At 39.4% G+C, this 19,962-nt stretch overlaps 1 protein-coding gene across 5 annotated transcripts in view; it reads left to right on the top strand.

Annotated features, from left to right (window-relative positions):
• The first annotated feature begins 3,143 nt into the window (after positions 1-3,143).
• LOC127974626 (RNA-binding motif, single-stranded-interacting protein 3-like) overlaps positions 3,144-19,962 on the top strand; it is a 121,718-nt gene continuing 104,899 nt past the window's right edge. For all 5 annotated transcript variants that reach the window (XR_008157334.1, XM_052578029.1, XM_052578028.1 and 2 more), the window contains exon 1: positions 3,144-3,292. Coding sequence is in view for 4 of the 5 variants with exons in the window: in XM_052578029.1 (XP_052433989.1) it covers positions 3,218-3,292 (75 nt within the window). In the remaining variant the exon portion in view is untranslated. The remainder of the gene's footprint in view (positions 3,293-19,962) is intronic.

The following is a 19,962-nucleotide window of genomic DNA, read 5'->3' as shown; positions in this document are numbered from 1 at the left end:
GCGTTCAACTGACACCACAGTATTACATCCCTGCTTCCATCCAAGGGACACAATTAAACCCATGTTTTTTCTGTCGTCCCACAAATGAGCGCAGTCGACTCTATTTTCCCAGCTGTGCAGCAGTCCAGATGAGAGCATTTTTTCTTCTTTGGCTTTTTGAGAATGGTACCCCTGAGTTGCAGGGAGCGTGTCCAGCTCCATTTGCAGAGTTCTTTGAAGACTGTAGCAAGAACAATTACGGCGTCATGGCACCGGCCTCGTTCTGTGAGCGTGTACTCACGCTAACCCTGCACAATCATTCCAAAAAGCCCCAAAACATCATGCAAAGTAAGGAAATAAAAAGGCTATTAATTTCAGCTCCTTCACTTTTCAAAACACATCTGACTACCCTTCAAACCAATGCACACAACTATGTGTAGTAATATGGAATTAGCATGCATCACAAAACAGATCTTGATTGGATATATACCATTATATATTATTTTAATATACAGTATTTTTTTTAAGTTCATATTTTAATTCATCTGTAAATATAAAAATTACATAAAATATTTAAAAAGAAATATACTTCTGTATTTCCAAAGACAAAACTATTCTGTCCCATGGTATCAAGCAATGATTGTATCATCATAAGGAATCGAATTTGCTTTGATCATTTGAGATAAAAGAGTTTGATGCACTATGAAAACACACTGCAACTCAAATCTCCCTAGACTAAAATGACCAAAGAAATCTAAGCTGCAAAAAACAGCTTGCTCTGATTTTCTGACCTTTCAGGCTGACCTAACAGTTTGTGTTGCATATTTCTACATGAGCTGTTTTGTGATCCTGCCACAAAATATAATGCAGACTTTAAAAAGGGTGTTAAATTAAAGGATGGGCAGCTAAAAAACTATATAGGACTAACAGCAAACCCACATGTTGTGCGTAAGCAAGCTTTAAAGGCACAACAACAAATAACAAAAAATGTGACTGTTTGGTTTCAAGAATCAGAGACAGGGTGGAAATTGTCATAACTCAGTTATGAATGCTTTGGCACAAAAAAAAAAAAAAGAAAAAAAAAAAAAATTTAAATGACCCCTTTAATAGCAATTCCATTGTCACCTCTTAAAAAAAAGCAGCTTCATTTGTGTTTCCATTGCTGTTAACTGCTTTGACATTTAGTGGCCATGCACTTGGTGCTGTGGATTATTTGAACCCCTTCCCCTGGCTTCTCATCTCTCTCTTTTACTTCCTCCCTCTGTGCCTCAGCATTCCAATCATAGTGATGAGAGTGCTAGACTCGTACACCTTCCTCTCCCTCTCTCTTTCTCCTCCCGCACAGACATCTATGAGAGCTTTTCCTAATGAAAATGTATTGTTGTCTTTCCCAATCATTGTTTGTTTATTAAGTCCTTACATTCCTTTCACTTTACTGCAGTATTTGGGCAAAAAAATTGCCATAGCTCTCATAATTACTGCCGTCAGACTGCAAACACTTTGCAAACACACAGCCTTCTTTTTCATTTAGTGCTAATTTGTCACTCCCTGAAACTGTCTCTTATGAACAGCCATATCTGCATGTGAACTTCGTTATAAAAAGCACAGAGAATCCTAGGGGAAAAATACCTCAGCAATGTCAAAACAATGATCAAAGTGCAAACTCAAAGAACGAGCATATAGGAATGATTAGCGAGAGATATTTCAGTTTCTTTCTTTTTTGAGTCCAAATTTTCTGCTGTAAATAATTGGCCACTGCAACAAACATTATTGCAGAGGTTGTGGGAAAAAAAGCATCTGCTATGAAACTGCACTCTTTCCCAGCATAGCATTTCATTTTTTTGTTGTTGTAATAAGCAACAGTGCTTAAGCCTTATGGAAGACTCTAATTCAAGGCCATTTCTGCACTGCACTTGTATGCATGTCAGTGTGTCAGTATGTCAGTGTATCAGCCAATGCAAAGTAACCAGCATGTGTCAGACAATAGCAAATAAACATCTTGCGGTCATTCATGTTTTACTTATTGAAGAAAGTAAATTTAAAAATACACTCAGAAGAAAAAGGAAAAGAAAAAGCTGATGAGGTATGAGGTGCAGTCTGTAGTTGACCAGTAGGGGGCCTCGGCTCCTTGCTGTGTCGTCCTCAGTCTCCTCCCCCAGTGTGAGAGTAGGAGTGAGTCGTCCCCTTCAGCATCTAGTGAAGCCGTGCAGTGGGCGGCAGCTCTCCCATGAGGGCAAACAGGGATAGGCTGCTTAAGACACTCCCCTGGCTCTGAGTGGTGCAGCCAGCCCTTAGCCCCACCCACCAGGCTGAGGAGGAGGAGGAACACAGTGGTGCCCGAGCTGATCCCTTCAATCTTCCCCACAGTGTGGAGCAGCCGGCAGCGCGCACACACACTCACACACTCTCACACAGCCACACACACTCACACTCACTCTCGCACACACACTTGCGCGCGCAACAAAGCAGGCAGTCGAGGGAGGCGGTAATAAAGGAAAGAACATTACAGAGGAAAAACAGCATTGCTGCACTTGGACTTTTCGGATACTGCAGTCTGCTTGGAGTTTGTGCCGTTTCCTGTGTGCCTCGTAACCTCACGGCTCACGTCTGGTCCTTCCTGCAGAGGGTTTGAGTCCTGTCAGCAACGCGTGCAGAGATCCAAATCCGACGACTGTCTACATTGACGCTTTGTGCATCCGCCAGACGGGAACAAAGTGTGCTACTGGGATATCTGACAAGCTCCTTTGGGAACCAACGCTGCACCAACTGTCAGAGAGAAAGAGAAAGAGTGAGAAAGAAGGAGCAAAATAGATAGAAAAAGAGAGAGTCAAAGTCAGGGCATGAGCAGGAGACTAAAAGCCGGTTTTCTTGAGAAGTGATCGCCACAGTGCCCCCTCCTCTTCCCTCACCTCCATCCTTCTGTCTCTCCTCTCTCTTGTGCCGCTGCTCCTTCTTTCTTCGTGCACACCTCCGCTGCTATCCCATCCTCGTACCTCCGCTCTCCTTCCATCACCTCCTCCTCCCCTGCTCCCAAAGACGGAGTGAAGAGGAGAGGCACGGCACACGCACACTTGCCTGCGTGCCGTATCATATCATTCTCTTTTTCCATCCTTCCTCCGGCTCAGTCCCTCTCTTGGATCTAGCCTCTAGCCGCAGAACCACAAGCAAAGGCTTTTGAGTTGTTGGAACCCACACGCGAGTCTCTGTATCCAGCCACAGCCAGAACGATTCCAGCTACATGGGCAAACGCTTGGAACAGCAACCAATGTACCCCCAGTACACTTACTATTACCCTCACTACCTTCAGACTAAGGTAAGGCACCTTGGTTATCTGATTTTGTGATGTACTGATTGTCTGCCTCACATGCTTCCTTGCATCCGGACACTTCTGACAGATTACTGACACACAAACCACTTGACCGATATTTGACATGGGCTGCTCTCCGGAGGTGCAAGAGTGTCCGTTTATCAAGAATGCAAGCATACACTCTTACACGCAAACTTATAATCCCCCAGATTCTGTCCTCTCAGCTGTGTAGCCTGTGGTGGAGGGACTTGAATAATTGCATCCATCTTTCTAAGCCTCTACACCACCCGGACGTGGAGAATTGATTACCCTGGGCTGATCGATAGTGCCGAGATGCTATCGGGGGCACTGGTGATCTGGGCCTCCCTCTGTGATTCATTAATGTTTTTATGTGGTGTGCCCCATAAGAGGCCGGGGTTTGTGTAACATGTTTGAGTGAATGAAAGTGGAGAGGGCTATGATTGGATCAGAGAGAGAGAGAAAAAAAAAGGCTGTCAGAACAAAGGGCGTGAAGATGCATTTTCCTGATCAGCTTGGGGTGGGTAAATTACAAAGTGCAAAAGATTAATGTGAGGGAAGTAAATTTATGGAAAATCTTTTGGAGGAGTTGCTTGCTCAACGTTGGCCAAATATGCAAGCGTTCCCGAAAGACACATGATAAACGGCAGTGGGCAATTTGCTCTCCATCAGCAAGTGTTTACGACCTCTCTCTTTCCCTCCTTCTACCCGTGTAACACTACCGTAGAAACAACTTCATTGACAACCTTCATAGCTAGTCTATACATGACACAATGCAACAGGCACCATATTACCCATCAACACACACACACACACACACACACACACACACACTCCCCACTCCTTGTAGCTGCCTTCAAGGTCCAAATGTCCCCACAACAATAACTCACCTTGCTAAATAGACCCGTCAAAGAGAAAGCATGCATATTCAAAATATTCAGAAATGTGCAAAGTATGTTGGTGATCCTTATCGAAGTGGAGCACTATGCTGAACCCTGGAGCATCATGGGTAATGGTCAAATGGGCAAGTCTGGGAATAATTATTGATCTGTAGATTATTAAAGGAGATGGAGGAGGTTTTTTGGCACTGGGACGGAGTCTCAGATTTCAGAAATTTGGTCTCGCCTGTGAAAGATGGGGACCTCATGTGTGCACGGGTCAGCGTGAGTGCGATTGCGTGTGTGTGCGTGATTGAGGATGTAAATGGCCTGTTATTAATCTTGATTCTAGCGTGCTCTCTGAGTGCAGGCATTCCTCCGGGGGAAATCAATCATGAGGGAGAAGAGGGGCAACTGACACACAATCACTGCCCTCGCTCTCTCTCTTTTTCCCTCACTCCCCCAATAACGCTCTGTGCTCAATGAGAGGCAAATGTTAAGCGGGGGAAATTATGATGCAACAGTAAGTTGTTAATGTTGAGAATTTGTAATTCGGTTAAATTATTATAAAGACCCTGGTATCAATTACATGTAAATGACTTACTTTCATTGAAGGATGTTCAAAAGAAAATGAAATGTGGCTGGGAATCCATCCGTTGTTTTATAATATGGGTCATAGATATCACTGAACATTATATTCTGTGCAAACAAAATCAGGCCTTATACAGCTAGATTTTGTCATACAAAGTGAACAGATTACAAATGCAGCTTAAATTTCTATCTATCTATCTATCTATCTATCTATCTATCTATCTATCTATCTATCTATCTATCTATCTATCTATCTATCTATCTATCTATCTATCTATCTATCTATCTATCTATCCAAGATACGAACTACATTGGAATAAAAAAATAATAATAAATTCAGTTAAATTCCGAAAGGCACAATTTCAAAATCAATGGATTCACCATTTAACTGTGGTCTCCTCATGCAGATATCTACAGTACCAATATCATACCACCTCTTCCATTTCCTCTTGCAGGGTTTAGCTAAACATGGGTAGATGTATAAACGTGAGTTTGTGAGCTGAGGTATCCTTGACAGCAGTCATATACCAGTGGGATATAAAATAGAATTTAAGGGAGGTAATTCCTCCCTGGTATTGTGTCAACAGAGGCCAGTGGGGCCCCGTCTTCCATTCAATCAGCGGCTAGAAGTCAGAGCTTTACGGTGTGTGTGCGCATTGATGTATCAAAAGAAGGGAAAGGGGAAGACAGCCAGAGCGAGCACTCAAATCCAGAGCCATGAGATTACGTATATGAGCAAGTGTGTGTGTGTGTGTGTGTGGTGTTCGGTTACACTCTGTGGGGTCAGCTTTATGTACAGCAGGAATAACATCCAGTCTTCCGTTTAAACCTCTCCTCTCAGTGGGAGTGCATGGTAACTGCCCTGCACTGAGGTGACATGTGGATTGCCACTAACATTCCCGCTGTATTATGGGAATGGTGCATATATTTGGCAAATTATATTTCCGCTGCTCCCAATGTCATTTAGGATTATTACATTGTGATATTTACTCCGCTTGTGGATAATTACCAGACTGATGCTTAATTTTCCTCTAGCGTCACCTATTTTTTTACCACACGGGTGAAAATGCTCTCATCTCCCCTCCTCCAAACAACCTTCATCTGATTAAACTCGTTAATGGACAAGCAATTTTCAGGTATCAACGACAATTAGATTTTTGGTATTCATTACCAACACTGTCTTTAAACAGGTGAAAGGATAGATTAAAATGCACAAGCACACTCAGCCGTTTCACACACAAATTACTGACTGCAACAAATCGAGTAATTTGACCCTAAAATATGCGTAAAATGTTGAATAATGGTCTGGTTGTTATTTAAAAAAAATGTGGTTATTCAGTCCATCAGATATCGTTGGAAGACAAAGCCTGATTCCAAATCACTTGCCCAGTCCAGCATTTCCCCTTTGAGATTACAATAAAATTACTTGTAATAGCATTATATGATGTTAGGCTATAATACTGTTTCTAAAAAAAAAATCTAATATTTGGTTTGTTTTTACTCTTTTTAATGCATTTTATGCTATTTGAGTTTTTCTTCCGAGCTGCTGTTGCAAGCGATCCATAATGACATACGCAGAAACATGAACTTAGAAACTTACAAGAGTGCAGGCTTTGTATGCGTGTGTGAATTATACATGTAAACACTTCCGTCGGGAAAGCCTGCACTGTAAAATGCTTGCTGTAAGTGTCTGCCTGTAACCATCGAGTTGAGGATGTTGGATCTGCCTAGAGTGCTAAATTATGCTTTTCTGTGTGTAATTTTTCTGTAAGCATTGGAGTGTGCATCTAAGCCACAAATAGGGCCCTACGAAATAAATCTTATCCCAACCTTCGTGTTTTCTGTTTTCTTGGTTCAATAAAATTTTGATTACTAAATCAATGTCAAATAAATTGAATTAATAAAAAAAAATATGTGTTACATTTTTAACAGTAATAATATCCTATTGTTTTTCCCCCAGAAATCCAGATTTTTTTTTTTCTGGATTTGTTTTTGATTTAATACAAAATTTATAAAAATCATAAGTAAATAAAATAAATTAGTTAATGCATAATTTAATCAGTAAAATGTAATCAAATGAAAATTTCTGATTTTTTTTTTTTTTTGTGAAACAAAGTAGTACACAATAGAGGATTACTGGTTAAATTAAAGCTTGCACTAAAATTTTCCGATACTGTGTGAAAAAAAAAAATTAAAAACAAAGTTTTAATAAACTGTACAGTAGTATTATTCAATTTATTCATCAAAATTCTGTTTTTATTATTGGTTTTCACAGTTCTGTCCACATTTTCCACATTGATGAAAACGTAGGGACCTACACAAATCTGGTCATATTTGAAGAAAGTCTATGTTAAAGTTAGAGTCTATTAATATAATGTCTGCTTTGTGAGGTTGAATGCCTTCTCACTCTAGTTTCTATTTAATGTTGAACATCAGTAAAAATATAGTGTCACATGACCTCACGAAGTCGGAAAGCACATGTTAAACTACATCACTATGCAGTCTAATATGGTATAAAAATACAGGCATTCATATTTTTAGTCCATCACTGTTCTTCTCTTTTCCTCCGTCTTTCTCTCATCTTCCCGTCCCTTTTCCTCTCTCTCTCTCTCCCTTTCCGACTGTGTCCTGGGCATTCTCTCCAGCCATCTGTTCAGAGGGGTGGGGTTCACTCTGAAAAGAGGAACATACTTGGCAAACATACCCTCATAGGTGGATAAAATGTTATGCCCGAGATTGTCCTCGTTTCAGGGGTGAAATGCTTTGCATTAGTCACGAACATGAAAAGAAAAGAATAAAAAGCACACAAAAGAGCTGTTTGTAGTAGTAGTTCGATATTTTCTGGCCCGTTCTGAAGGTGAAATGTGTTCTAGATTTTCACATCTTGCATCAGAGAGTAATAACTCTCATGGGCATCCAGTCACACAACCAATATAAGAATGTGCAAGAAGAAACTTTCATTGTCACTCACATGATGCTGAGTTAAAGTACTTGTACAATGGCACTGATAAAAAGATAGTTCTGGCTGTAAAATCTGATCTGGTGAGACACGTCAATAAAACAAACAAAAGACCACACTTCACTTTCATTCTATACTGACACACCAAACTATTACGAAAAGACATAAGTGTCTCATTCATAGCTCCAGACACTCCACAGTTTTCATGTTTTACTCAGGATGCTGCGGACCAATGAATTTCCCTTTTCCATATTTCTAATCATATAAGGATTTAAACATATTTTGATGTGTTTGCAAGCAGAGGAATGCACACACATGCATCATGCTACTTTCATGAACACGTCGAAGACTGACATAGAAGAAACGTCAAATGGACTGTTTTAACAATGTCCTTACTACCTTTCTGGACCTTGAATGTGGTAGTTGCGTTGCTGTCCATGCAGAGTCAGAAAGCTCTCAGATTTAATCAAAAATATCTTCATTTCTGTTTCAAAGATGAAAGAAGGTCTTGCGGATTGTAACAACATGAGGGTGAGTAATTAATGACAGAATTTTAATTTTAGGCGATTTATCCCTTTAACTTCTACAGTTTAAAAAAATTGTAGCACACACATTTTTGTATGTTAACTATAGCAACTTTTACAAAATGTAACGTATGGGAGAAAAAGAGAAAGAGAGAGAGTCTTATCACTGCACTAGCATTAGCACAGCTATTTCTCATTGAGTGACAAAACACACACGAAAGACTTCATGTGGCCGCCCAAAATCTAAGCTCCTCGAGGGTAACCACAAAAACTCCAACATGACATATACTCTTCTGAATCACTATGCAAACTGCACATTTATCACAAGCTTGCTTTTTCCTTTAATCAAAAACACATTAAAACATTTTCACTTGTTTTAAAACTTTATGCTCCCGAATGAGTCTGTTGCAAAGCATGCTGGGAACTTAGTGTTAAGTTTCAGTTAATGCCAACAAAAAGTGATTAATGTAGTTTTAACCCAGGAGGATTAAGTTAACTTCCACTTCACAAATTCAAGAGAATTGAAAGTAATGAAATTAGGTTGTGACAATGTTCAATAATTCTTAGCTCATTTGAATTAGAGTGATAGATCACTCAAAAATGTATATTCTTACATTTACTCATCCATTTGAAAAGGCTTTAACTGTTTTTGTCTATACAATGAAAGTCAGTGATGTCCAAAACTACAGACCTTACTGACTTTCACGGTATTGTAAAAAAAAAACATGCACAATTTCTAAATATATCCATCTGTGTTTCCTAAAATAAGAAAGTAATACAGGTTTTAAACAATATGAGAATATATAAATAATAGCAGAATTTTAATTTTTGAATGAAACCCTTTAAAGGGATATTTCACCCCAATTTTTTTTGTCATCATTAACTCAATCTTGTGTTGTTCCAGATCTGAATGAGTTTCTTTCTTATGTTGAACATAAAAGATGATACACAGTATATATAAAAATAAATAGTTGGTAATCAGACAGTTTATGGTCCCCTTTGACTTCCATAGTATTTATTTCCATATTATGGAAGTAAGTGGGGGCCAACAGCTATTCGGTTGTTCAAAATTCTTCAAAATAGCTTCTTTCGTGTTCCACATAAGCACTTTCCACATGGGTTTGGAATGACATGAGGTTGAGTGAAGGATGACTAAATTTTCATTTTGGGTGAAATATAGCTGTAAGCAAATCGAACAAGTAGCAAAAAGTCATTTTCTGAGTGTGTGGAATAGAGACAGACTTATAAACTACACTATTAGGTTCGATACAGTTATATAAATAGCCTCTTCTGCATGTGTATCTGGTCACTGTTACTTTTATCTGGAACTAACTGCAAGCACCTCGAGTATTCATCCATGACCAGCACTCATGTGTGGTCCAAGCTGTAATGGGGCGATCTCACCTAGCTAGTTGGTTTCTGTGGGCTTGAGAGAGCCAAAGGAGAAAGGCACCGGTCCTGGGGTAATGGCCCTGCTGCATTTTTAATAGAAGACCACTTTGTAACAACCCAAGCCTTTTGTAACAACCCAAGCCTGATGGATTCTCCCCTTTTAAGGGCTCTGCCATTTCTTTTAGGCCACTGGTGTAAGTGCTCGACAAAGCCTGTATTCAGGGATAAATGGAAGAAGAGGAACGAGCCAAAGCTGTGGAAGGCTGTGGCAACACAGGGACTCATCGACATTTTACCATCGGCGTCCGATCCAGTTCCTCATTGGCGCTGTCGCTTCTGGGCTTTGCCTCGTTGCATCTTTGAGATAAACAAGATTTTAGTTAGAGGCTGAGTGTTCAGCTGTAAATATAGATCTGGTGTGGATTCTGGAAGAAGATACTGTTTTCTCTGGGAGAAGGAATGTGTTTGATTTGAGATTTTGGAATGGATCAATCATCTAGATGTGAAGGGTGACGTATGACGCCATCGTCAGCGGCCGCGCATGCATGTGCATGTGTATAAATCTGGTGGTTTAATGAGCTTCGAGTTGTAATTAGCGGTTAGAAAAGCTGCTTTTGCTATGAATTCGCACAGAGAGCACAGAGGAACAGCCTGTGCAGCTTGGCTTCAGTCACAAATGATAACCACTCGATTTCAAGAAAAAGAGGAGGGATGTTGGTAGAAGGCTGCTCCTCCTTCACAGTGTAGTTCCTTTCAGCCCCTCCTGTCATCTTTTCTTCCACCCCTCCTGTGCGTTTTCATCTAGAGACTCATTGGAAAGCATTTCCCCCTGAAAGCAACCAAGGACAGAGTAGGCGACGTAAGGTGTCATAAATCCTTGAGAACCTGCTACTCGTTCCACAGACCCCACCCCCACGCCCTCATCTCCCGCTCCAACCTTTTCGGTGTCATGAAAAGTCCAAGCGAGGACTACGCACACACCTTTCGAGTGTCAAAAGAGCCTCCTATAATAATATACAGCTGCGGTGATTCTAAGCCACCATAACTGTAACCAATTCTCTACGGTCTGGCTGAAAATCAGGCTCCAAAAAGGTATATTAAAGGCCACTCTGGGAAAGGCCATTTGTTTTGGCATCAATTTCAAACCACTGAAGACCGTAAAGATGCCATCTGAAAGGACCCGTTCCTCCCTTCTCTTCCCCATTTGGATAAAGACACTTTTGGGTCACAAAAGTGCCCAGGAGCGGGTGATGATTCAGTAAAGATTTCCCCAGCCTGTGTAGGCTGCTCGGGGTTGGCATGGTGGCTAGCACGCTGCCTGGGATTAGCTTATGTAAACAGTGCTTTTTGTTGGGTTTCGGTTGAATTAATTTGCTCGCCCCATGTGCTTTTATCAGGATAATTTGTGCGGCTGACACTCAAAGACTTGTCCAAACATATCCCCAGGCTCAAGGCTAAATACAGAGCTAGTAATGACACTCAAACGCGTGGCGTGCCCTTTTTCCAGACTTCCTATCAAGCTAAATTTGACTGCTGAGGTCGTATGTTTCCTATTGAATGTCAAGGTGAATAACCACTTTAATGCATACAAGGTGTGAACTGAAGAATCTGCACCCTTTAAAATGATTAATTTATACACAATACTGAATTTTTTATAATTATTTCACTTGTTTTCAAAAAAAGAAAATATGTATATGTTCGAAACTGGATAAATTTAAATAAATATTAAAACATTAAATATTTAAATTCTTAAGTGCAAAAATCAGATAATTCAATGAGACAAATTACATTTGTATTGAAAATACATTAAATGAAAGCAGGTCTTAATATCGTGTGCAGTTGTTTCAAGGATTTTTAAAAACAATTTGCAAAAATGTAACATTTTCTAGTAAAAAATTAAAATAAAGTAAACATTCCTATAGATGTGTAGCTGTCTAAGACCTTTACGTTTGCTTTAATTTCAGTTCATTTTTATTGAACTTTGTTCAAATGTAATATTAAATTGCCGTTCTGCATCTTATCTTGCCTACTACCTCAATTCAAATGAATACAATTCAATTTAAATCTCAACTGAAACACGTTCTCAATTCACTGTTCAATCAAAATGTCCACCTGAGGTGAAGTCTATTGTAAAAATGGTGATGATTACCCTATGCTCTTATTAATCCATTTGTTTTTACGTGACTAATACATCCTCAGCTGGTCTGTGGTGGGTTCAGTGAACAGCTGTGCTTGTTAGCCTTTGGTAAGCTTGAAGGCAGGAGCCTCTGCTTTTGATGGTTCAGTTCACTTGAGTGCGTGGATGCTAGAGGTGCTAGGTGGTGGAGAAACCAAGCCTGGACTTATTAGCTGAACTATCTGTCACACAGCAGCACCCTTGATTGCAACTTCTAATGCTCCCTCAAACTGCTTTGAGAAGCATAATGAGAGAAAAAGAGGACTGAGAGGCCAAAGCCGGGGCTTAGGGGTTAATACACAAGCTCTGGGGAACTGAAGTTCGAGTCTTATGTTACTTCCTGACACTGTCCTAAAGACAAATATTTATTTGTCATAGAAGTATAGAAATATCCACTTTGTTTAGATGTTTCTCCTAAAATAAATTCCGCCTGAAATACACCAATGAAAAAATAATAATAATAATAATTTGGGTCAGTTTTTATTTATTTATTTATTTTATTTTTCAAATAAGTATTTTTGTTATATTTGAATATATTTCAGAATATAATTTATTCCTGTAATTTTCAGCATCATTACTCCAGTTTCTGGTGTCCCATGATCCTTTAGAAATCATTCTAATATGCTAATTTGTCGATCAAGAGACATTTATTTTTATCAATGTAAACAGCAATTGTGATATTTAATAATTTTATTTATTTAGGATTTTTCGATAAATCAAGTGTTTAGAAATGAGTTTGAAATCTAAATCTTCTGTAACAGTATAAATATCTTTACTGTCACATTTGTTCAATTTAATGCCCATCATTTCTGAATAAAAGTATTAATTTATTTCAGGACTTAAAGACCCTAAACTAAATTCTAGATATTATAAACAAATATCTAACTTTGGATTGTAGGATTTTTGGATACTTCAGTCCAGTTTAAAATATATTTGAGATCTCTTCTAAAACTCCAGAGGGGGAAGCTGCAAGATTACAGTATTTTCTCAGGAGAAACATCTGAGAAGGAAGTCTCTATTGGATGTCTATATAATATAATTGACAGGAAAACAATGGAGATGTTATTAGAAATCTCATTTGTGATTGTTACTTCCTGTGGCGCCCTCCTTTTTCTCCTTGTCATTTCCTGTCTTCTCTCTCACCGTCCCTAAGAGCAAAGTAGCAAAAAAGCACACAGAGAAGGCCAGAGAACGAACAAGACAAATGCATAAAGAAGTGCAGAAGACAGGAAGTAGAGGACACAGTCCTGACAGGATCCGCCCTAGAGATGCTACAAACAACGTGACCTCATCCTTTCAGCCCCAGCAAACTAATCGGCCTACACGCACACAATAGCTGATTCGATGTGTCTTTTTTAAAGTATAGGCAGCACTGGAGCACTTTACCGTATTCATGTGCTGCATATTTTATTAGCCTCTCCAGTTTTATGAATGATTAAGCTCCTTTGTGTGCGCCGCTCAGCTGCAGCCAGGTCTCACCCTCAACTAGAGCATGCATGTGAACCGCTTTTTCTGCGCATGTGTATCTCTTCATAATGCTCTCTCGAAAACAATGGGCCCCTACGGGCCTACACTGCCCAGCGTCCCAGGGTTTTACCCTTCTCGTCCTTTTGTGCTAGCGTGCCTTTGTTTGAAATGCTGGCCCAGACTTTTCCCTCTGCACCAAGATTGTATTTCTCAATGCTAGTCGCTGGGATGAGATGCATTTAGCTGGCTAAAGTGGTGCTAGGCACAAAAAAAACAAGTCTTTTGTAGAAGCACAAGCACTTTCATCTCGCACTGCGGTAGCCAGAAAGCAGAAGGGCCTTTTGGGGGAGGATGTTAAACTTTAAAATGTCTTTTAAACTTTCCAACGCCCGCATCTACAGTCAGTTTGACTTCCATCAGCTTCCTTTTCTGTCAAAAAACCATCTTGCACTTCAAAAAATAAGATTTGACACACACGAGTCTCAGTCTCTGATTCGGGTGTCATTATTTTCGCAAGAAATCGTGGGCCGCTTTGACAAATAGGTGTGAGAGGAGAGAGGACACGGGGCATGTCAAGGGACGGCGTGCTAATGGCTCTGCGGACACATTCCATAAGAGGACATGTGTATCGGTGCACCGCACACCAACTTCACACTAATCATCTCACTCGCGACTTAATGGCTGACATTTGTTTAAAGAAAACCGGAATGCCCGTACAAGCCAATTAGAGAGTGTATTGACATGCGTGAAGGGATGTCTTTCTCTTTTGTGTGGGTGTGTGGATGTTTGCGTGTCTCTTTGAATGACCGTGTTTGTGGGGTTCGGATAGAACTTGCGGATGCCGGCAGGCAGGTCGGAATAAGAGGTCGGAGTGAGTCTTGGGTCACAGTCACTCTAACTGTCCGATGCTAATTAGACTGCAAACATGCACGCAAACACACACACACACACACACACACTCGAATGCATAACATCCTAGCCCTACTAATGAGCCTATCACTGTCTAAGAGCAGCATCTCATATCTCTCTCTCTCTCACACACACACACACACACACACACACACACTCGTAGCCTAATGGGCTTGCTCACTTACTGGCCTCTCCTCCCTGATGCACAACACTCTCAAACCATTGAGCGCTGCAGATGGTCTGCTAGAGGAATTCACAGAAGACCAGTGTCTGCAATTCAACCTTGGCATTACACAGAACAGGAATCAAGAGGTCTGATAATAAGATATATGTACATCTTATAAAAAATCTTATATATGTATATAAAATATAAAATGTATAGGGATCGTTCAACCTCAACCCTGATGACTTTGTTTCTGAAGTGCAACAGTAAAGGTTTATTACTGAATATCCTGGCAAGGCCAAAGTGAATGAATGTGAATGTATTATACACACAATAATACCAAATGATTACCAAAATTTTTTTACAATTACCTTAAAATGGTCCTTCAACGAATTTCAGGGCCTATTCATGGTCCTTGAAAGGATTCTATCACAGTACTGTCACACAAAATGCATGGCACTTGTCCAGAAAAACCATGGCACGCACGCACGCACACAAGGATACCTAAAGACAGACTGATAGACAAGCAGACAGACAGGTAGATAGATACATAGATTGATCAAAGAAATAATAAAACAGAGGGATATAACATTAACTCTCTTCTTTCCTTTAAAAGAAAGGCTGCAAGCTGTCTATCTCCCACTGCCAGCCCAGTTTAACTCCTCACGCCTGAGCTGAGCTGGGTTTGCATAATTCAGCAGGGTGGGCAAATCCAGATCTACAGATTATCATGGCTAACAGCACAAAGGCACATGAGAGCTAGACTAGAGATGAAAAGATAAGCGCACACACAATGTATTGCCATGTCTATATCTTCTGTATTGATTACGTCCTTTTTATAGCCGCTGCAAGTGCTGTTCACACACTGTGCACACAAATTACAGCAATTAGGTCTGTTCTGGGCCACACTTCAGATTTCATACAGCTTTCAGTCAGTTTTGAAACTTTTCAAACCACACCGACGCGCTGTTTGACTTGATTCTTTGTCATACCGGCTTGATATTCTGTCTTCTCGTAGCACACACTGGAAATCCTTTTCTTTCCCCCGCTGCCTTTTAGCTTTTCAAGCAATTCAATTTGATCTCAGCTTTTCGAAAGGATCGTCACACAATTTTTTTTTTCCCAGAGAATTTTATTAAAGGTCCTAATGGAGGATGCGGTACTGCTGTTTATTATAGGAAAGAACCTGAGTTACCTGAGGCAAATATGGTCTCCAGAGCAGGTTTTAGCTTAATAGGACAGAGAATCTTCAAAGCGGAGAGTTCTCACAGGCGGCAGCTCTGGTTTTTGCACAAAAGGAAAAGCTTCCTCTGGTCTCCACAGATGTTATCTGGTCAAATTGGCTCTGGTCTTTGTCAAGAGTGTGCTCCTTTTTGAATATACGGCGAGTGTCTGTTGTAAATACGTCTCTGTTTCCATTGTGGTGCTGGTTTGTTTTGAACATTGACTTAGGAATTAATCCAATATGAGGAGAAGGTCAGATTGTGGACGGGACACTGCACAGAACAGATTTTGTGGCGCTGCAGCTTTCAGTCAAAATTTTAAAGTGAATAATTATTGCACAAAATGTTAACGAAACAGATGAAACCTAAAAATGAAAACTAATTTTGTTCCAAACCTGTATGCTTGTTGTCCACAAATGAAGAATGTTTAAATACTGTTCATAGTGGTCATCTGTTAGGCCCCACGATCCTACAACAAAGACCCTAACCCTAACAAAAGAGCACCAAAATTAGTAGTCTATATAGCATGTGTTCTTCTGAGGCCGTAAGACTTTATGTGAAGGCACAGACATATTCCCATATTTATTAATAATCATTCCTTCCAATGGGTTGTTATCTTAAGAACTGTTCACTGAAGACTCATAACATAGGCATAAGTCTTATGGATCCATTTTTGAAAGTTTAATAGCCATCTATTAAAAAAAACGAAATAAACAAACAAAAAAACAAAAAAATGGGTAAAGAATGACCTTAAAAACACAATATAAATTTTTATTTACAGTAACAATATAAATACATTTCATTGAGAAGCAAGACTGCACAATATTGTAAGACTTGTTTTCTTAGATCTTCTATGATATGAAAATGTGACTTACTCCATAGCAGATTTTTTTCTGTTCACTTGTTTATAAACAAATAAAAAAATCTGCTAGTGCAGTGAGACAAAATACATTTAAAATACATTCTTTGAAGTCACATTCTTGGAAAACTGTTAATTAACTGTGTTAACATCTTATGCAGTGTTGCATTTAAAGTATATTTATTTTATTTCAAAGATTCTAAGATATTTCAACTGAAAATACCTTCTTTTATCACGAATTATTTTTATCGATTTATTTTTTTGCAGTCTGAGCACTCTGAAACACTGCTGTAATGATCTAATTCAGTCATACTAGTTTGGAACAACATTTGAGTTTGTAAATAATGACAGAATATTCATTTCAGTCTAAATTATTCCAATTACACTTTCTAAAATAAAATGCAGCTGCAGTTGTCATCAAAGCAGGTTGTGGCCTTTGGTCCGGGTACAACAGTACGAGAGTCTGACATGCAAAGGTGTATACTTTCCAGCACTTTGGAGTGAATTCCTTGCAGACACAGCTTGAGTCTCTCCAGGTAGGTTTCAATTTCAAATGCATTCTTTCTCTCTCTTGAGTGGAGCACTGCTCTCTCGCCCTCAAATTGAGCCAGCGTTACTGGAAACCAGCTGCAGAGAGACTCCCAGAGGTGTGTGTGTGCCAGGATCACCCCTTACCACCAATTAAACCGCACAGTCTTTTCAAAGAATCAATTATTAATAACAAGAGGCAATTCACAAGGGCCTGCCTCTCATGTACTCTCTCTCTCTCTCTCTCTCTCTTTCTCTCTCCCTCATGTCCATTTTGGGTTCTTTATCCCTCTTTCTTTCCCTCCATCACTGTTCCGAATCGTCTATGCATCCCTCCCTCTCTTCACCCGGCCTTCTTGCCGCAAGCAGGCTTTTCTCAGGTAACACTGCTGCATTCCAGAAGAGGACAGTGATACGTCCGCATTGTGCTAGACACGCAGAGCTCTAGGAAAATCCCCACCCTTGCTTTAATGATTTTGAAAGGAAACAGCATGCCATCTACTTCGGTAGCCTGATCAGCTCAAGCATGCATGTGTGTGTGTACTGCAAGCTGGTGCACCGGAGCAGTATACGGCTCTTATGGTGCAGTGTTCGACTAAACAGCACTATCATGCTCGATGCAACTCCTAATGGGTCTAGCGGAAAGAGGCCTGGCTCAAGCGGATGTCCGCCGCCTGTACCATAATTGGCACTTAGACAGTAGGAGAGACAGCGAGCGCCGGGTTAGTACGTGCTGGCAATCGCCCGCGAATACCGCGCGATTGTTATTATGCACGAATAATTGGATTTTTCTTTTTGTGTCATTCTATTCCCTTCACTCCCACACTTTTCCATCATTCTGACATTAAACCGAGACTCAACCCTGATTATTTGTTTGAATGATCACATTGTGTCCGGCCAACACAAATATCTCAAGAGATAATTACATTGAGTGGGTGGACAAACAACACAGAATTGAAAACAGAAAGAACACTGTCCATCCCACTTCAGACTGTGTTCATAGGGTGAAAAAACACAAGCGGTAAAAAACAAACAAACAAAAACAATTCTGCAATTATTTACTCACTCTTATGGCAGGTCCTGCATGGCTTTATCTCTAATGCGGAACACAAAAGAATTTTCCTGGCCATGCATGGTTTTCAATATAATGAATGTAAATGTAGACTGGAGCTGTGGAGCTACAAAAATGATACATTATGCAAACAGACTGAAAGTTAAGTCATGATCTCAGTGAATATTCTCCAGTAGACTGTTGCAAACAATTCACTGAATCAGGGAGGTAAAGAATCAAATGAATCATTCAGAAGGTTTCTGTGAACTGGATCAACTGATTCATTTAAGGATCTAAAGCTAAATAGCACAAAACACTAGAGCAGATTTTTAGAGAAAAATTAAATCAGACTTCAAATGTAGTGCAGAAATTGTATGGGAGAGCAAGCAAGCAAGAAGGTAAGAAAGAAAAACGGTTTAGAATTAAATAATAGTTAACAGAATTTAAAAATAAGCTGACCGAATAAAATTTTTGGATGAACTATACCTTTAAGACTTTAATTATGCATTGTTTACGAAATCTCCTAGACACACAACAGCAAATGTGTGGTGCCATATAAATCAGTTTATCTTGCATTCTGACAGGAATTAGACAAGGACAGGAAGGTGGAGGTGCAGCTAATTATTTGTATTCCTTAATCTAATAACCATGCACATGATATATTGGAACATGACATCCTGTCTGCTTCATATTATGCATCCGTTGTACATGTGTTCAATGCGTGGACTCCACATGGGCTACGAGATCATCTTAGCTTGCTCACGTCCTACGCCTGGACCACTGCCACGTCCTTGAGTGTGTGCTCTGACACAGCAGCACCCTTGTGGATCTCTTGTTAGCGGCCGCACACCCACGCAACACTGCATGCGTCACACCACACAGCCGCAGGACATGCATCTATGAGGCTGGACTTTTAGTCTTGTTTAAAATCTAAAATCATCAACAGAAATATATGAAAAATAATGGTCACCCTAATGGATGTCAGGCTTGTGGGGATGCTCAAACCCGTGAGGTCTAGGTTTGGATGGTTAGCATGACCCTGCAAGCCCCTGCTGTTAGATCTTGTCACTACACCAACTAGGGAAAAAATATATTTTTTCCCATTATTTTTGAGAAACATCTAAATATAAATATGTATATTTAAATATATTTAATTTATAACATCTATTACATTTTTATTAAATGTATATGCATATTTAATTTAAAAATAATTTAATTGTAATATTTAATTTAATAAATTTTCAATCTATTAAATTTATATAAAATGTATTTTCCATTACATGCAAATTGCATTATATGAATTTATAAGTAATTGCTTATTTTTGCTCATCTTTGGATTTTAACACACTTCCACACTGTATATGCCTGCACATCGAATTTCAAAACATATTGCCTTCTTCAATATGGGCAAAAAACAAAAAAACAAAAAAAATTATATACATACATACATACATACATACATATATATATATATATATATATATATATATATATATATATATATATATATATATATATATATATATATATATATATATATATATATATATATATATATATGTATATACAGAACTTTTCATGGTAATTTTATATGGCTTTTAAATCATTTCCAGCACAGACTATGTCTTGATCATCATCTGCATGGCTAGCGTCTGTCTTGTTCCCCTTTTCCTCTGTTATCGATCAAATCAGGCTCCAGCATTTAGTGAACTGATGAAGGACTAGGTATGAAAATTGATTAATGGCTGCTTCAATGTCACTCGTATTCAGTGTCTATTTGAGGGAATATAATACTCTGTCCACAAACTGGCTATCTCCCTCCATCTCAGTGTCAGCATCTAGCTTAGCTGAGGTTTCTGTAACACCCAGAGAGGGTGACATTGAGACATGGATCTGCGCCTTTGTATCATTTATTTCTTTATTTATTTATGTACGTCT

The sequence above is a fragment of the Carassius gibelio genome, chromosome B16 (assembly GCF_023724105.1).
Source record: "Carassius gibelio isolate Cgi1373 ecotype wild population from Czech Republic chromosome B16, carGib1.2-hapl.c, whole genome shotgun sequence".
Lineage (NCBI taxonomy): Eukaryota > Metazoa > Chordata > Actinopteri > Cypriniformes > Cyprinidae > Carassius > Carassius gibelio.
This window is presented reverse-complemented; position numbering and strand designations above follow the sequence as displayed.